Source organism: Pinus tabuliformis, chromosome J (assembly GCF_031772625.1).
Source record: "Pinus tabuliformis cultivar Carrire ecotype Pingquan chromosome J, CPIR1, whole genome shotgun sequence".
NCBI classification, from domain to species: domain Eukaryota; kingdom Viridiplantae; phylum Streptophyta; class Pinopsida; order Pinales; family Pinaceae; genus Pinus; species Pinus tabuliformis.
This window is the reverse complement of record NC_142295.1, coordinates 831377958-831397557: the sequence shown is the minus strand read 5'-3', so window position 1 is coordinate 831397557 and position 19600 is coordinate 831377958. Positions and strand designations below refer to the sequence as shown.

General features: G+C 41.7%; 2 protein-coding genes across 3 annotated transcripts in view; one reads left to right on the top strand and one right to left on the bottom strand.

Moving 5' to 3' along the window:
• Positions 1 to 19600, bottom strand: part of LOC149229280 (uncharacterized) — a 350336-nt gene that overhangs the window by 59976 nt on the left and 270760 nt on the right. The gene's annotated exons all lie outside the window — the stretch shown is intronic.
• LOC149229281 (uncharacterized) lies at positions 14312 to 15414 on the top strand. Its single transcript, XM_089375806.1, has 2 exons — positions 14312 to 14905; positions 15027 to 15414. Exons 1-2 carry the CDS (start codon positions 14597 to 14599, stop codon positions 15228 to 15230), a joined length of 513 nt encoding a protein of 170 aa, XP_089231932.1. The 5' UTR covers positions 14312 to 14596; the 3' UTR covers positions 15231 to 15414.

Here is a 19600-nt window from a genome sequence, read left to right as displayed (position 1 = left end):
GCATCGAGTGCAATCCATCTATGAACTGAAAATACAACAACAAACAGGCTCTAGACAGCCTTTATCGTCCAAAAAGATCATGCTACAACAAATGCCTACATATCATCAAAATCATTGCCTATCGTGGGATCTTTGTCATTGATATCACCCTCTAAGCATTAACATAAGATAGAAAAAACATAGCATGTTAAGTCAAGATTTTGTTTGAGTGATGGGTACATTTTTGGTACAGTCATGATAGAGGAGTTCGACAACCAATGTCACCAACATCAAGGTACATAAAGGGATTGGTTCTCTTGACAAGTTCCATATCCTAGTACATGACAAAATCCAATGGAAACATTGCAATCCCCCCAATGTTGAAATCCTGAAAAAGTGATAACTCTGTTGGATTTTGAGTGAGATCTAAAATTTTACTTTCTCCATATGAAATCCAATGAGGTCGGAACCACTCCCAAACATCATGAGTCATTTCATGGTAATGTTATGATGAGAAATCAAAGCTAGTAGAGTTAGGGTTAAATTTCTCTTTCTTGATAATTACTTGTGAATTATGTTGGCTTCTTTTACTTCTTTGTTATATTACCTTTCATCAAGCAATTACCAAATTATGTGTGTATGAAGATCAAAAAAACACAAGACACAAGATGTAGGCACTTTGCCAAGGAAAAACCCCCATATAGGGGAAAACCCAGTCAAAAATATCTTCCTTCAATAGTTTTTTGAGACTCTTCAACCTAGACACAGACCTCCCCCAACCACCAAGTCTCCTTCCAGCAACTTCGACCTAGATCTCGACCCAGCAAATCCATAATTTTGGCCTTCCAGCAGCAGAATCTTCGACCCAACACTTTCAGAATTTCGACCCTTCCAGTAGTAATACTTTGATCCAACAACTGGCCCAGTAACTTTGCACAAGAGAGAGAAAGAGATACCCAAAACCTTTGACTTTGATCCTTCCAGCACTTCTTCTTCTCTTCTTGGCATTTCGAACTTTTTCTGCCTTCTTTTTCTTGGATATCTAACTTGTGAGTGAGATACTCCAAATGAATTCGAACTGCTTGTATATATAGGCTTTAGGTGAGGTCAAATTTCCCAATATGAGGTTGACTTGATCTCTTTGAGGCCAACTTCATGTGAAGGTGTCAAATACCTAGTTTGACTCAATAATAATCCTTTTTACATGATTCAAAAGCCCAAGAAGGGTCTCATAAAATGTACAATGAATCTAATGACTCAATATAAATCCTAGGAGTCCACAATGGGGACTTTGACTAATAAAAGATGACCCAAGCATGAAACCCATGCTTTAATAAGTCATTGTAATAATAATAAAAAAATTATTTTTCATTCTTTTGACAAGTGCATTACATAATGACTCAAATACATTTATGAAGACTGAACCTAGTTACATTCTTCAACATTCCCTCTAGGGAGGTATTCATAATAACATATACAAGTACAAGGAATATCTCAAAACATATGAACTATGAAGAGTTTTGGCATTGCAATGCCATGGACTAGATTCCTGACCAGGGTAATCTATCCGGGTGTGACTGAGATGGACTAAAGCTTTCAGCCTCTCTAGGTACCATCAAGCTTACTTGCTAACCATCAACCTAGGGACCTAGGTGTGTATCCGAGGTCAAAGCTCCATGACCAACGCCACCCTCCCTACTTCGAGATCCATACATCAACACATAGTGCCAGCCAGATGTCCTCCCAGGCAATGTGTCTCACACACAAATCCTCAACAAATCTCTTCCAGACTTTTATCATCATCAACAAGATCAACAATATCAACTAAACCAAGCATGCTTCTAAGATATTCAAACTTCTTATTAGGAAGAGACTTTGTTAGTATATCAGCTACCTGATCGTCAGTCGGGACATACTATAGCTTCACGATCCCATCCTGCACCAAGTTCCTAATGTAGTGGAACTTATTGTTGATATGCTTCGTCCTAGCATGAAACGCAGCATCTTTAGACATCTTGATGCAACTTTGATTGTCACAGTTGATCACAGTAGGACCTAGAGGCTTCTTGAACAAATATGTCAGAAGCTTCCTCAACCATACAACCTCCTTTCCTACTTCACATGCAGCCACATACTCTGCTTCAACACTAATCAAAGCAACATGATCTTGCTTTCTACTAATCCATGAGATCATGGCAGATCCCAAACTAAAACATCCACCAGTAGTTCTTCTTCCATCGATCTCACTGCCACCCCAATCAAAATCTATGAAGCCAATCAGCTCGACTTCCTTGCTATCATATTTTAGGCAGTGATGTATAATGTCATGAAGATATCTCAATATATGCTTGGCAACTATCCAGGGATCATGACGACGCTTCAACTGAACTAACTAAGAATATTCACAGCAAAACATATATTGGACCAAGTACTTACCAAATACATCAGAGAACCGACCAACTTACGATAGAAGGTAGGATCTATGAGAGTCAGAGCTCCTCCACTTCTTAAGATTGGTGATCATAAGAGTAGTCATGGGCTTGGAATCCATCATTCCAAATTTCTACAATAACTTGATGATATACTTTCCTTGCCCCAGATATATCTCCCCAGGCCTCTACCATACTTCCAGACCTAGGTAATAGTGCATCAGTCCCAGATCCTTCATCTCAAATTCAGCTGCTAGCGTCTTCTTGCATTATTCGCTCCACACCTGTAATGAATAGATCATCCACATATAGTAGAATAATGATTGGCTCATTATCCACAACCTTGTAGAGATTTGGATCAACAGTACTCTTCACGAACCCAAATTTTAGAAGGTATGCATCCATTCTTGCATACCATGCCCTAGGAGCTTGCTTCAAACCATATAGGGCCTTCTTGAGTCTACAAACATGAGTGTCTTTGCTATTTACTTCAAAGCCTTCGGGTTGTTCAATGTATACTTCCTCATCGATGGTCCCATTCAGAAATGTTGTCTTTACATCCATTTGATGGATATTCCATCCCATTGTAGCAACCAATGAAACCAAAGATCTAATGGTAGTATACCTTGTGGTGGGTGCAAAGGTTTCTTCATAATCTATGCCTTCCTTTTTAGAGAAACCCCTTGCAACAAATCTAGCTTTGTATTTGTCTATACTTCCATCAACAGTGTGCTTGATCTTGTAGATCCATTTGGAGGTGACAACCGATTTGTCACTAGGTCTAGGAACAATTTCCCAAACCCCATTCTTCATGATGGATTGATATTCTTCCTACATTGCTTTCTTCCATACTTCTTGATGAGCAACTTCTTCAAATGTAGATGGTTCAACTTCAATCAGTTTTGTCATATATGTAGCATATCCAGAATATCTTTTCGGCCTTTTGCTTTCTCTAAAGGTTCCTTTCATAGCTCCATGTCCTTCAACATCTTCAAGAGTAGCTTTTAACTAATTTGGCCTCTTCCTTGTGTTTGGTATGATCACAGGTTGAATAGGCTCACTTGGTCCTTCTTCTTCTTCTTGAATTGTAGAAGGATTGTCGTGGTGTACTTCTTCTTCTTCGAATATTGGTGTATCTTCATCATCAAAATCAATAGGGATATCTTTGGATCTTTTGTAGGGATGATTTTTATCAAATATAACGTCCCCGCTTACTTCAATATGTCTTCCTTCCTTGATGTAAATTCTATATGCTTTTGAGGAGAGATTATAGCCAACGAAGATCCCTTTGATGCTTGTAGAATCTAACTTCTTTCATTTGTTTTTTGGAACATGGATATAGGCACGACTCCCAAAGATTCGAAGATGGTCCACACTTGGCTTCTTCCCTATGAATGCTTTCTTAGGTGTCATATTCTCAAGGATTCTATAAGGACTTCTATTTTGAATATATATTGTTGTCATTGTTGCTTCTCCCCATAGAAATTTAGGTAATTCTTGAGCATTGTTCGTATACCTTCTTCAATCGTCCTATTCTTTCTTTCAGCCACTCCATTTTGTTCAAGATAATAGGGAACAAAGAGCTCCCTCTTAATTCCTTCTTCTTTACAATATGCAATCTATTCTTTAGAAGTGTATTCCCCACCATTGTCGGGTCTCAAAGTATTTATTTTTCTTTCGGTTAGGGTTTCCACTTTAGTTCTAAACTCCTTGAATTTCTCAAATACTTCATCCTTTTTCTTGAGAAGGTAGAGCCATGTCTTTCTAGAGTGATCATTAATGAATGTCACATAGTAAAGATGACCTCCAAGTGATTTTTCAGACATAGGCCCACACACATCAGAATGAATGAGGTCTAATACTTCTTTAGACCTTGTTTCACTATTTGTAAATGATTTTCTTGTATGTTTACCCAAAGAACATCCCTTGCAAACTCCTTCACGATCTTCTTTGATATTGGGGATGCCATGAACTAATTGATTTAGAGTGGGAATGACCTTGTAGTGTAGATGACCATATCTTCTATGCCATAGCTCAATGGGATTGATTTCCATATGAACTAGAGCTTGAGGAGATGGTGTTATGACTCTATATAAGCTTCCTTCACGAACTCCAATAACCCTAGATTTATCAATATTTGAATCTTTCCCCCAAACCAAAACCTTTCCATCAATAAAAGCAACTGTATCCCCTTTATCTTCTAAGCAAGAAATTGAAAGCAAATTCTTTTTCAAACCTGAAATATATAGTTTATTGTTGAGACATAGCTTAGCTCCATTCTCCAGCTTCAAATATGTTGATCTTAGGCCTCTAACAATATAGCTTTTGTTGTTTCCCAATTCCACTACATGAGAAGATGGTTCCTTTGATAGAGTGTGAAGTTGTTTACTCTCCCCTGTCATATGCCTTGATGCTCCACTGTCAATAATCCATGCATTATCATCATTAAGTGAACCTGTAAGTGCAACCAAGAACCCTTGACTTTTGACCTTGATGAATAAATAGTAGAAGATCTTCCTGATCCAGCTTCCTGCAGTATTGAATCTCATTCTTATATAACTTATCATAGAGGGAGTACCCATTTCCTTCAGGCCAATAGAGTGATCTTACATCTTTCTTGACCTTAGCTCTGATTCCATGTTGAGAAATCAATGCTAGTAGAGTTAGGGTTAGATTTCTCTTTCTTGATAATTACATGTGAATTATGTTCGCTTCTTTTACTTCTTTGTTATATTATCTTTCATCAAGGAATTACCAAATTATGTGTATATGAAGATCACAGAAGCACAAGACACAAGATGTAGGCACTCTGTCAGGGCAAAACCCCTATCTAGAGGAAAACCCAGTCAAAAATCTCTTCCTTCAATAGTTTTTTTTAGACTCTTCAACCTAAACACAAACCTCCTTCAACCACCAAGTCAGCCTCTCCTTCCAACAACTTCGACCTAGATCTTCAACCTTGATGCAACAACACTTCGACCAAGCAAATCCAGAATTTCAACCTTCCAGCAGCAGAATCTTCGACCCAACACTTTCATAATTTCAACCCTTCCAGCAGTAAGACTTCGATCCAACAACGAGCCCAGTAAATTCGCATAAGAGAGAGAAAGAGATACCCAAAACCTTCGACCTTGATCCTTCTAGCACTTCTTCTCTTCTTGGAATTTCCAACTTTTTTTGCCTTCTTGTTCTTGGATATCAAACTTGTGAGTGAGATACTCAAAATGAATTCGAACTACTTGTATATATAGGCTTTAGGTGAGGTCGAATTGCCCAATATGAGGCCGACTTGGTGTGGAGGTGTCAAATACCTAATTTGACTAAATAATAATCCTTTTTACATGATTCAAAAGCCCAAGAAGGGTCTCATAAAATGTACAATGACTTTAATGATTCAATATAAATCCTAGGAGTCCACAATGGGGACGTTGACTAATAATAGATGACCCAAGCATGAAACCCATGCTTTAATAAGTCATTGTAATAACAATAAAATTTTTATTTTTCATTCTTTTGATAAGTACATTACATGACTCAAATACATTTATGAAGACCGAACCTAGTTACATTCTTCAACATGTTAAACATTTAAGTAAAAGGATAAAAATGAATGATAAAGGAGAATGTCACTTTTAATTTAAGAATTTAACATTATCATGAATTGCATATCAATACTTGGGCCATAGGCTTGATTATTAGGCTACCCCACTAAAAAAATCTCGTTTCTTTGAAAAAAAATTGCGTTTGGAATGTGTTTACATAAAAAAATTGCAAAAAAAGCTAGGGGGCAAAATTCTTTTTAGGTAGCACGCTCTCGGGGTCACTGTCGATTCGCCCCTGAAAGGAGCACGCTTCAGGAGCGGGTTTGAGAGGGGGGATTGCTACCCCGCAACCATGGACAGGAGGGCATTGTTGTTGCTTATGGTAGTGATGAAGGTTTCCCAAATAGGAGGGAGACCTCTAAAAGTTATGATCACCAATTCCCTGTCAGGCACAGTTTCTCCAACTCTTTGCAATTGATCTCTAAGACAAGATATCCTCATAATGGAGGACTACACAAACTCTCCCTTATTCATCTTGGTGTCTTTGAGTTGATCTTTCAAGGAGATGATTTCATTCAAATTGTTGACTTCATACATGCCAGCTATTTTATCATACATGTCGTTAGACTTTCTCAAATTTCCAATATATGCAAGTAAATTATCTTGTAAACCATCAACTATAATTTGCTTTTCTTTTAACTCACCTTTCTTGTGCTTGTTCTTGACAACAGCGGAAGCATTCTCCGAAGGCTCAAGTACTTTTCCTTGAATGTAATCCAAAACATCATTGTTATCAACTATGATCTCCAACCTGACTTTCCATGCAGCAAAATTAGATGAGTCACCCAACTTCTCATTTTCCTTGAAGAAGGAAGACATCTTGACTTGACTAGATTGGCTCCTTCAAATTTCCAAAGATGATTACTTCAATGCTTGTCTCCTTTTGGGCTTGTCCTTCACCTTAGCTCTGATACCATGTTAATTTTCACACTGCTCTATGTTGTTTCAATTACTTTTAGCCCAATTCAATACTTCAATTAGCAATCTTTTCAATAGAAATTAATCTTTCCAATCATCAACAGTAATTGAAGATAGAACAGTAAATGCAATGATAAAGGAGACAATCAACACATCAACAAGAGACACCAGATTTGGTCAAAGACCAGGGAAAAACCCACTATGGGGAAAACCCTTGAAATTCTTCTTCTTTATTAGATTGTCATAAAATGTTCAGCAGAGAGTACAATGAGCCCAATACAAAATCATCTAGCAAAATTAACCCAATACCATTCAGAAATATGTTTCTAGCATCAATATATATCAGAGGCAACTTTTCCCGTCTGCGGTAAGCTGTGGTCAACTGTTAACCCTAATTTCTAGTCGTAGGAAGGAGGTGCTATGCGAGCGACTGAGAGCTTCTAGTCGCTCCCTTGAGCTTGCAAGCAAGTGACTACATCTGAAGATTCTCTTTGTTAAGCCAACAACTATAACCCAAAACCCTAGAAACAAATGTGAGCTTCGGCCCTTGTAATTTTGGACCTTGCGAACTTCTTTCGTCAACCCAGGCTCAGACTTGTGCGAACCCATCAATGAAGAAAAGAAAAAGAAAATGCTTGGTGATGTCCAAATGAGCTTGAGGTCACTTGCATTTATAGGCTTCCTACGGTGACCAATTTCCTATTAGGGTCGACCTGTCCAAAGGTGCATATGTGGGATTTTCTTCATAAGTACACTATCCCTTATCCGATTTGAGTGATCTTTAGGTCGATTTTGGTCCTCTCAAAAATAGGATTTCAATGCAATAATGATCTACATCAAATGCATAATTTAACATTTTGGAGATATACTCACGCACTTTGATGATTTCTTTAAGTGAGGAGCACTCATGAGCCTCTTTGTCACTTGCATGATGGAGATTCACAATTTTGAGAGGATGATGTCACAATGGAGAGCCTTTATTCCCACAACTATGGGCTATTTTGATGTAGTTATCATGTTTCGAAGTTATCTTAAGGTTAGCTTGTGGCCTTTAGGCCTGGTTGAACCTCAAGTAAACTTTTAGGGATTTTACTTGTAAATTAGTGAAAAATGACTTGGTTACCCTCATATAAATATTAAACAGAGGGATGTTACTTTCATTTGGAATCATCACAATTTGCAACACTTCTCTCACTCTTAAGAATTGTGCACTAGCTCTCTTGCTCGTTTCTCTTGAACGCAATGTGATCTTTGGTGGAGCGAATTTTCTTGGGAGAGATATTTTGCATGAGACTTGCCTTGGATTGATGAAGCGGTTCTTGATTGAATGGTGTAAGTTTAAATATGAATACGGTTCATGCATATAATTTCTATATGCACAAGGCTCCAACCACAACTAGGTCAAGACTTGAGGGAGAGGAAAGTGGTCACGCAAGTCAATAAAGTTGTTGTGTATGTCACCAGCTATAATAGAGATACACCATATGAATCGAGGAAGAAAAGAACCCATGAATATTCAGAACCCAGTGCTAAGAACCGAAGAATTTAGAACTAATGATTTGTATATATGGCATAGGGTTTTTGCAAATACTCTTGAAACCTACGACAACACGATATATGTCTCCTCTTAAATGTTCAATAGTAGACTACCTGCTACACTAAATAGCTAGTCTCAAATTTCAAGAGTACTAAATTGTTATCCCTCAAACTAGTAGGGGTCCTATAAAGCAACTACTAGGTCAAGGGGCAGCAATGGAGCGATAGCCCACTGTCACCTCAGCTAAGGCTCTTTGGTCTTTACGGATTTTAACCGATGGAAGGAAACCCGGTATAAGGGGAATCACTAGATGAATGAAACAATAATAGGATAAGGGGTGATTCCCAAATCCTATTCTCTAGAGAGGCTCAAAAAAATGGCTTACTTGCTTAAGAAGCAAGGAGATAGTCTCTCTAGGAAGGGCTAAGGGGATTCTTGAGTTCAGGTTTGAGGAATATGCTTTGACAAGAAGGTTCCTAGACTCAAAATCCCAATGAAGGAATGGCTTCCAAGTAATCCTAGTGGAATTTGAGTTGTAGATTTGTGGGACTACAAAGAAGCCAAGTGGACCCAAACTAGGTCAAGAGTATGGAGCTGATCATTCAAGGAGGGACATGACCTAATTAGGGAGGAGAATAGAATCAAAGGGCTAATATTCTTTTGAAATTTGAATGCAATTATCCAAATGAGGACACTAACCCAAATCAACCTAGGCAAAGAAATGATCCTCAAGCTAGGGCTTGTGATATCTCGGGATTCCATAATCAAATTGTGCTCAAATTTGAAGGACCCCTTGAGAAGAACCTACCGCAATTGTGGATCAATTTTCAAGGTGTTTGAGTGGCTACAAAATATTTCTCTTGATGCCCTATGTAATATCCCTAAGGAAAATTAACAGTAAATATGCAAATCAAAATATACAAAAACACCATGAAACAATGACAAGCAATCATACCACAAATTGACACCCAAAAACTGCATTGTGTACTCTTGATTAATGGCAAGAGGTATACAAATAGGTGCTGGAACGAGTGCACCTGGGCTTGCTCTAGGCAAGCTAGCAAAGCCCAAAAAGACAAGCGAGACACCCTCCTCCAAAAGTGCTGCTATGATGCCCAAGTACTGCATTGTAGCTGCTTAGAAATGTGATGTTGCCTGAAAGGATTTGCTGCTAGGGCCCTCTCCACTCCTTATAAAATTCCGGGTAATTAACCCCGACCTCTCCTCAATAAACCCAAAATAACCCTCGAAGGGTTTGGCCAAAGCTTGACCCCGAAAATTCGACCCTCCTTGGCTTGAGTGGCTCTATTGTTGGGCAAATCGACCCACCTGTAGAATCTACTGCTAAATGCTCCAAAACTGCCTGCAATCCCTGTTAGCAGGCTCCCCAGGCCTTCCCTCCAAGTTTCCACCTCAAACTACACTCACTCCTCAACCTCCCAGAGTGTCTCTACCCAAGACTGTGCAGTCCCTTTGGTGTTGTAGCTTCCTCTCTGTTGTGGTATGACCTCACTGCTGCTGGTATGATTTGGGACTAAGTAGAACTCCCTCCTAGGGTTGGCACTCGAAGTCCACCGAAGCAAGCGCTCAGATCTTTGCTTCGAAACACTCGGTCTGTTGAACAACACACGCAGACTTGGCTCACTGCTCAAGCGTGCTATGCCAAGAGACAAATTCTGAAATGATAGGTGAATGAGAAAAATGAGAGTCCCTCCTTCCTTTTGTCAAGTTGCCTCCAAGATTTTCCATGTGGGTCCGCATCGAATTCCTCTCACCAACTCCGCTCCAATGAGAGCGTACTCTCCATGTGGGCTGAATTTCCCTTGTGGTGGCCCCCACGCTCCACCAAGGTTGCAATATTTCATCAAACTCTAATGTTGGAGTGCTTCCTATGCCAAAAATTGAATGTGGGTCCCCTAAGCCTGTTGAATTTTCTAAGTCTATCTGTTAGAAAATTAATCTATATTCTGCTGGTTTGTTTTTCTACTTGTAAATTCTGAACAAGTTATTTAAAACATTTAAATACCGAAATAAACACAATACAGTCACAACATCTACAGATCATCAACTGAAAGAAAACAAACACACAAGTGACACCGTTATCTTTGGACAAATGTCCCTGGAAAAACCTAATGCGGGAAAACTGGTGCAACTATTCTGAGGGTTTATTATTATGCAACATTTCCTTGTGTACAACTGGGTGCCTAACAGGCTCACCCGACAAAGAAAAATACACGGCAGCAATACCTCTCTATTCAGAAACAGGTATTCAGAAAACCTATCCCACAAAACCCTCTCCAGCATCTCTGAAGCTGCACTGGCCCTTCTGGCCTCTGCGTCAACCTCGTGCTGCCCTACGTCAGTGTCAAACCTCTCTACGTCAGCCCTCTGAGGCACTACGTAGCCTCTGGGATCCTCTGCGTCACTCCTACAGCCTCTACGTGGATGATGCAGTCCCTCTAGCCTCTGCACTATCTCTGTTGGGCTCTGCATGGCCTGAACTGGCTGCTGCCTCTCACTCTCTGCTTCTGCGTTGGTCTCTTGGCACTGTCTCTGCCTCTCTGCCTAGTACTCACTGCCCCTCACTGCTGATCATGGATTAGACTTTGCTTAGCAACCTCGCTCTAGAAAATCGAATGACTGATCACTCTAGTGTATCTTCCAACTAACCCTCAAGCCTCCTCTTATACTTTTCATGTTGGTCCTTCAACGACCGAGATTAAATCTCTAATCAATAGCTAAGATTAGTTTTGGCTTGATCCATGACTTTTAGAACCTTCTAACCCAGTTTTATATTAATACCTTAATATTTTATTTTTCGTAAGTTTAGACTTAGGAACTCCATTAAAAATATTAATTATTTTAATATCTCCCAAACTAGGTACAATCTATCAAAACCATTTTTGGGCCTTGGAGATCTCATGTGCTTTAGCCTCTCCACCAATTTTCATGGCTAGAGCACATCCAATGCTACCCCAAATCAACACTCCCTCTTAGCGAGGATTGTGCTCTAGTAATACTCCTCACTTAGCATCACTTTGATTATCTGGCACCAGTACCTGTGTTGATGCTAGACCTCCCCGCCCAACATCCTCTGCACTGCTGCATCTTGTAATGCTACCCATGGCCCTCCCACTGCCACTGCTACATCTGTATGGCAACTCCCTCTGCATCTATGTTGTTGCTGGTCCATCCTCCCAACACTGCATCTGCACTGCATCCCCCTCTCATCATGTTGCATCGTGCTACTGAAAACTGCTACTGCACTACAACTCAGTTACTGATCCACCCAACTTCTGACATCCTTGTCAGGCTAGAAACACTCCCTATGCTGAATCTCTCTCTGCCGCTAACAAGTGCTCCCTCTACTAACCTCTGCGCTGCTACAACAACTCCCTGCATCTCGCATCGTTGCACACCTCTCTATGCCATCCTGCACCGTTGCAACACTCCTGTGCCTCTCGTACTGTTGCAGTCTTCTAGCCTCACGTTGCCCGGGGACTCCTGCACTGTAGCACTTTATGGCACCCTAGCCGCATTCGTCTCTACCAGTGTTGCACGAAGCGCCCCCCCCCCCCCCCACTCCGAAGCTCCGAAGCGCGCCCCGTACGGAAGCGCCGTACGAAGCGCCTTCCGAAGCGCACTTCGGAAATTCGGAAGCGCGATTCGCAAATTTTTTTGCGCTTCCTGGAATTTCCGAAGCGCGCTTCGTACGGCGCTTCGGGCCGCCGAAGCGTGGCGCTTCGGAGCAGGAAGCGTGCGCTTCACGCACGCTTCCGTACGCTTCGGCGGAAAGGGGCGCGCCCAAGGGAGAAAAACAATTTTTTTTTTAAAGTTATGTTCACTCAACCTTAAGGGGGTGGGTTAGGGTGAGGTTAAGGTGAGGAATGAAAAGAATAAAGCCCCCATTCATTCCTCATTTTCTCACTTTGAGTTTATGAGAGTTGGAGAAGAGAAGAGAGGAGAGGAGAAGAGAAGAGAGGAAAGGAGAGGAGAAGAGAGGAGAGCTTGGAGGAGTGAAGAAGGAGGAGCTAGGAGAAGGAGGAGGAGCTTGGAGCAAGAGCTTGGAGGACTTCATCTACAAGAGCTAAAGAGGTAAGTTCAAACCCCAAACTCCCTTGTTTTTTTGAATTTTTTTTTGTATTTTTCTCCTCCCTCTCCTACTCTTTCCCATTGTTTCTACTTGCTCGTTTATTTACAGGTTGCCGTTGTCCACCACCTATATCCATATTCCAAGATGGTGTTCTTTTGGCTTCTATGTATCATTCCACTTTTGGTTTTAATGATGGCAAGGGTGAGGAATAGAAGGGAAGAAACAGAAGAGGACATTGGTGATGGTCCTAATAGTAGTGACCCAATGTATGATGAGGAGGAAGGGTTTGAAGAGGAAGGGGATGAACTTGAAGGGGACACTGAAACACAAGATGGGAAAGCTACATCAACACCCTTGTGGAACTATGTGACCAAACTTGATGGGGGAAAGGGTGGTGGATCTTACAAATTTGTGTGCCCTCATGGTTGTCATGGAGGAAAACCATATTGTGGTTCATATACCCGTCTGAGGAGGCATCTTTGTGGGGTGCTGGACAGTGATGAAAAAAAGGGTTCTGTGGGGGTACAAATTTGCCCAAACATTTCAACTGAAGAAAGAAGAAAATACATCCAAATAGAGATGGCTGCACAACAAAAAAACAAGAAACAAAAAACTCATTCTGAATCAAGTGCAACCTCTAAATTTGGTAGTTGCTCATCTCCTCATGGTACTTCTGCAAGCTCTGGAGGTAGAAGAACAATAGGGGATTTCCTTAATGTTGCTGGGAGGGATGATGTGGATGGAAAGATAGTCCGTTTTCTTTGTGCTTGCGGTGTACCATTCAATGTGCTTCGCTCTCCCTATTGGCATGAAATGGTAAAGGCCATCAATGAAGCCCCAAAAGGATACAAGGCCCCCAACTATGAGAAAGCTAGAATAGTGTTATTAGAAAGAGAAAAAGCTAAGGTTCAAAGAGCTTTGACACGTTTTACAAATGAGTGGGTAGATTCTGGGGTATCCATTGTATCAGATGGGTGGACAAATATTAGAAACCAACATTTGATAAATGTTCTTGGTGTTTCTTCTAGTGGTGCAGTATTTATTGCATGTCATGACTCCTCCTCCATCACTGCATCTGCACAAAGCATTGCAGATCTCCTATTGAAATCAATCAAAGATGTTGGTCCGAATAATGTGGTTCAAGTGATCACAGATAATGCAGCAAATTGTAAGGCAGCAGGAAAAATTATTGAGCGTACTCATCCACACATCTTTTGGTCTGGGTGCCTGGTTCACACATTGAACCTTTTGATGCATGATATTGTGAAACACAAAGAATGTGGGTGGATTGCTGAGGTTTACAGGAAAGGGAAGCATCTCATTAAATTCATCACAGGGCATACAAGGGTAAACTACTTCTATGGCACTTACTCCAAGTTGCAATTGCTTAAAATTGCAAAGACAAGATTTGCTAGTTATTACCTCACCTTTAGGCGGCTAGTGAAGGTGAGACAAGCTTTAACTAATCTGGTGTGTGCTGAAACATGGGATGAAATTAACACTGACAAGATGGTGCTAATGCAGTCAAGGACACTGTTCTTGACAGTTACTTTTGGTCACAGGTTAAATATGTTTTGCAATTCACCAAACCAATTTATTACATGATCAAGTTTGCAGATCCAGATCGACCAGTAATTGGGGAGGTGTATGAGCAAATGGATAGCATGTTGGGCAGATTAAAGACATTGTTGAGCCTAGAGATACCACCTTGTACAATTATATTCGTGTAGAGGTGCAAAACCGATGGGAAATGCTAAATATTCCATTGCATGCATTAGCATATGTTTTGACACCTAAATACTATCATCCATCATGGCTTTCAACACCAGCACCTGGGGGGGGAAGCAGGAGAAAACCACACCAAGATCAAGAGGTTCACCAAAAATATATGGTTGCATTGAGTAAATTAATCCCTGATGAGGAGGACGCTGCATTGGTACGGAGACAGGTGAGCAACTATACGCTCAACACTGGTCCATTTGGGAGCATGCATGCAATTAAAGATTGAGAGACTTTTTCTGCTCTTGAGTGGTGGAACATGCATGGAGGGGGTACTCCACTTCTACAGAGTTTGGCATTGCGGGTGCTATCACAGGTGGTAAACACTTCTTCTGCAGAGAGGTGTTGGAGCTCTTATTCTTTCATCCACAGTGTTAAAAGGAACAGGTTGAGTTTAGACCGGGCAGAGAGCTTGGTTTATGTTCATTACAACTTGCGATTGTTGTCCCATTACTGTGAAGATGCAAAGTCTAATAAAGACTTGTTGATTTGGGACAAGAATCCAGAGGAGCCCAATTTGGAGGATGGAGTGTTGCGACTAGAGCAATTAGAGGATGCTCTTATCCAGGTATGTCCATTGTGGTATGAATTTTCCAATTTTCCCTTATAAAGCATTTCTCTAATTCATGTTTTTAATTTTTTTGTTAACTAGTGTTTTTTTTTTGCATGAATTTTTTGAGCGATTCTAGGATGATGATGACCGTGTTGATATGCCACCACCCCCACCCCCATCTGGTCCCTTGGTTCCTAGGTTCCATGGTTCAACACCAACAGCAGGGGGTTCTTCTTCATCAGTTTCAGTGCCACGACTTCCACAGGCACCATCTTCTTCATTGCCACCACGTGGAGGCCCGCCACCACGTTCTATTCGTGGTGGAAGGAGGAGAGATTAGTAGATATATTCACAATCTACTACTTTTTGTCATAGATTACTCATTAGACTTGTAGACTTGTGAATTTGAATTTTGAACCTTTTTGGCTTGGCGGTGACCAAGTGACATATTTTGTAAACATTATTATTTGAATTTTGGACATGACAAATGTTGACAGTTGCTCACTTGCTAGATAAATCATAATATGCTCTATGTTTTATGTTTTATAATATGCTTAAATGTTTTATGTTTTATAATATGCTTAAAAATTTGATGTATGTTTGTAATAGCTAGAATATAGATGATTGTTGTACATACTAGTAACTACAATGGAATCATGGATGCCATATCTATCTTGATTTATGCAAAAATATGCATGTTTTCATGTCTTCTACAATTAATTTGGTATTTGGGATGTTTGTTTTGAGTATAAATGCAAAAAAAAAAAAAAAATATATATATATATATATATATAGCAGACGCTTCCGCGGACGCTTCGCTTCCTAGATTTTTGGAAAATGACGCTTCCGCTTCCAAAAAACGCTTCCGCTTCGCTCCCGCTTCGTGCAACATTGGTCTCTACCAACATCCGCCAATCCTGCTACTCTTTCTTCGGGGCTCTTGTAGTAAGGTATAATCCAAGAAGTTGGGTACTTCAAGGATCCTGCCCCTCATTACCTGTAGTCCTCCTGACTACAGCTCGATGTCTCCCCACTTCTTCGCTAGTGGCACATGAGCACTCATGGCACAATCGTCATCCTCCTCGACTTCTTTCTCCGCCTTCGTTGGTGCTGCCTTAGAGTCAGATGCCTCTCCCTTGTGCTTCTTCCTCAAACACTGGTTCGCATAATGACCCAGTTCCCCATAGTGGAAGCACTTGACCTTGGAGAGGTCCTTCTTCCTCTTCTCCTGCTTTCCCGCAGATGCCAGAGCTGCCTCTTCTTCCTCTTCCTTCTTGATCCAGACTCCTTTGCTGCTACTTCCCGTCTTGGTCAGCCATCTGATCTCTTCTTAACGAAGAGCCGCCCACAATTCTTCCCAATCCGGAAGATTTGCCCTGCCCAGTATGCTTTGGACAAATGTCTCCCACTCCTTGGAGACTGCATTTAGTGCAGTTCTTACTATCAACTCCTGATCCGGCATGGCCCCTATGGAAGTTAGTTGGTCCCGGATCTCCTTCAACCGACCGAGGAAGAGATCTATCTGCTCTCCCTTCTGCATCTGGTATGACCGTAGTTGATTCTCAAGTAGCATCTTCCTCTGCACGGAAGTATGTTGGTACAACGTCTTTAAGGTATCCCACATTTCCTTTGCCGTCTCTTTCTCGGCAATATGTTAGACCACATGATCCTTGACCCCATCAAGGATGATGCATTTTTCCTTGGCCATTGCCTCCTCGTACCTTTCATTAGCTACCAGGTCAACTAGGATAGCCATTACTCTCAAGGCGAAGCCCTTGATGCAATGTCTGTCTAGAATGGATAGGATCCTGGCCTTCCAGACCACAAAGTTGGATGCTCTGTCCAGCCTATCTGGATCCCTCAACCCATTCACGAACATTTCTCTGCTCTTCTCTGTTGACTCCTCCGAGTCTATCTACTTCCTGCCTGGAAGTTCTCGGTTTGACTCCTGCTGAGTCTCTCTACTTCCTGCCAGGAAGTTCTCGATTTGACTCCTCTGAGTTTCTCTACTTCCCGTCTGGAAGTTCTCTTCTGGACTCCCTCTGAGTCCCGATTTCCCTCCTGGAAATCTTTCTGTCAACCGTCAAGTTTCCCCTCTCCGATCGTCTGTGCAACTGCAACACTGATCCTTCTGTCAACCGTCAAGTTTCCCCTCTCCAATCGTCTGTGCAACTGCAACACTGATCCGGATTCCTTGGCTAGAAATTTGCCTTGGCAGCAACTCCCTCTACCTTGGTTTTGCCCTGTTAGGTACGGTTCTGACCACAGTACCCCACCAGCTTTGCTCTTGCAAACTGCCCACAACTTTCTTCGCCCCAACAACTGAAGGATTGAGCCTCTTGGCTCTGCGCAATTTCGACACCGGCAAAACAGCTCCCTTAGCCAAATGTGTTAGCCCTCCTGGCTTCTGCGTGAGCCTGTTTCTGCCCTCCTCAACCTCTATGCTAGCCTCTCTCATGTCCAAATTGATGACGCAGTCCCTCTGCGTTAACCGTTCCTCTGTCACTTTCTGCAAGAATCAGCTTTGTCACTCGGGATAGTTGAATCTGCTACAAATTCTCTGCTCAGCTGATGCCTTCAGCTTTCCTGTGATCTGCAACCACCCTTTGATACCATGTTGAATTTTCTAAGTCTATCCATTAGAAAATTAATCTGTATTCTGCTGGTTTATTTCTTCTACTTGTAAATTCTGAACAAGTTATTTAAAACATTTAAATACCGAAAACAAACACACAAGTGACAGTGTTATTTTTGGACAAATTTCCACGGAAAAACCCAATGCGAGAAAACCAGTGCAGCTATTCTTAGGGTTTATTATTATGTAGTATTTCCTTGAGTACAACTAGGTGCCTAACCGACTCACCCGACAGAGAAAAATACACGGCAACAATACCACTTTATTTGAAAACAGGTATTCAAAAAACCTATCCCACGAAACCCTCTCCAACTTCTTTGAAGCTCTGCGTCAGCCTCCTACTACCCTACGTCAGCCTCAAACCTCTCTTTGTTAGCCATCTGAGGCACTACGTAGCCTCTAGGACCCTCTGCATCACTCCTGCAGCCTCTGCGTGCATGACGCAGTCCCTCTGGCCTCCGCACTGTCTTTGCTGGGCGCTACGTGGCCTGAATTGGCTGCTGCCTCTCGCTCTCTGCTTCTACACTGGTCTCTTGGCACTGTCTCTGCCTCTCTGCCCAGTACTCACTACCCATCGTTGCTGATCACTGATTCGACTTTGCTTAGCAACCCCACTCTAGCAAATCGAATGACTGATCACTCTGGCGTATCTTCCAATTGACCCTAAAGCCTCCTCTTATACTTTTCTTGTTGGTCCTTCAACGACCGAGATTAAATCTCTAATCAATGGCTAAGATTAGGTTTGGCTTGATCAATGAGTTTTGGAACCTTCTAACCTAGTTTTATATTAATACTCATTAATATTTTATTTCTCCTAAGTTTGGACTTAAGAACTCCATTAAAAATATTAATTATTTTAATATTTCCCAAACCAGGTACAATCTGTCCGAACCATTTTTGGGTCTTGGAGATCTCATGTGCTTTAGCCTCTCCGCCAATTTTCATGGCTAGAGCACATTCGATGCTACCCAAAATCAACAAAGCCTACTTCTCCTAAGAATAAACCAAAATTGAGCGAAATTGATATTTACTTAGTAAAATACTAAGTAAGAATATCACAGTCCTCCTTGCCAAAACATTTCTTGTCGTCAAGCAACTGCAATGAAGGATGTTGTAGTATCTGCTGCCCCTCCTAAGTGGCATCCACATCCGGCAGATTCCTCCATCGGATCAAAAACTCCTTGATGACCCTGTTAAGTAGATTCCTCTCCCTGGTATCCAAAATGGTCTCCGATTCTAGCACCAAATGCCCCTCATCGTCCATAGGGGGTAACTCTGTAGCTACTGTAACCTGTTGTCCCAGTGCCTTTTTCAAGCAAGACACATGAAAGAGGTTGTGCACCTGACTCCCCGAGGGTAGATCCATCTCATATGCTACCTCTCCCACCCTCTGAGTGACATGATAAGGCCCATAGAAGCGGGGCTTGAGCTTCTCAGCCCCCTTTTGTTTGAGTGTAGACCGCCGGTACGGTTGGAGCCTCAAAACACCAAGTCCTCTACTTCAAACTGCCTCTCAACTCTGCCCCTGTCTGCATAAAGCTTCTGTTGGTTTTGGGCCATTCGCATGTTATCTTTCAGAGCCCTCAAGATATCTTGGATCTCCTGTATCTAGTCCTTTGCCCCTGGGGCCCTACTATCTCCAAACATAATGTCAGTGAAAGACAATCTGTCATAACCATACAGAGCTCAGAATGGTGACATACATATGGACATGTAGTGTGTAGTGTTGTAGTAGTATTCAACCAAGTGTAGCCACCGTATCCATGCCCTCTGCTAACCTGTCACATAGTTACGCAAGTAGCCCTCCAACCACTTGTTAACTATCTCTGTCTGCCCGTCTGTCTGAGGGTGGTAACTGGTACTCAGGGTGAGCTCAGTACCCACCAACTAGAATAGCTCCTGCCAAAATCCACCCATGAACCGGCTATCCCGGTCACTGACAATGGTCTTTGGGAGACCATGTAGCCGAAACACCTCCCTAAAGAACAATTCGGCTGCTTGTGAGGCCGAGTACCGAGATGGGATGGCGAAGAAGTGATCATACTTCGTCAAGCAGTCCACCACTACGTAGATGC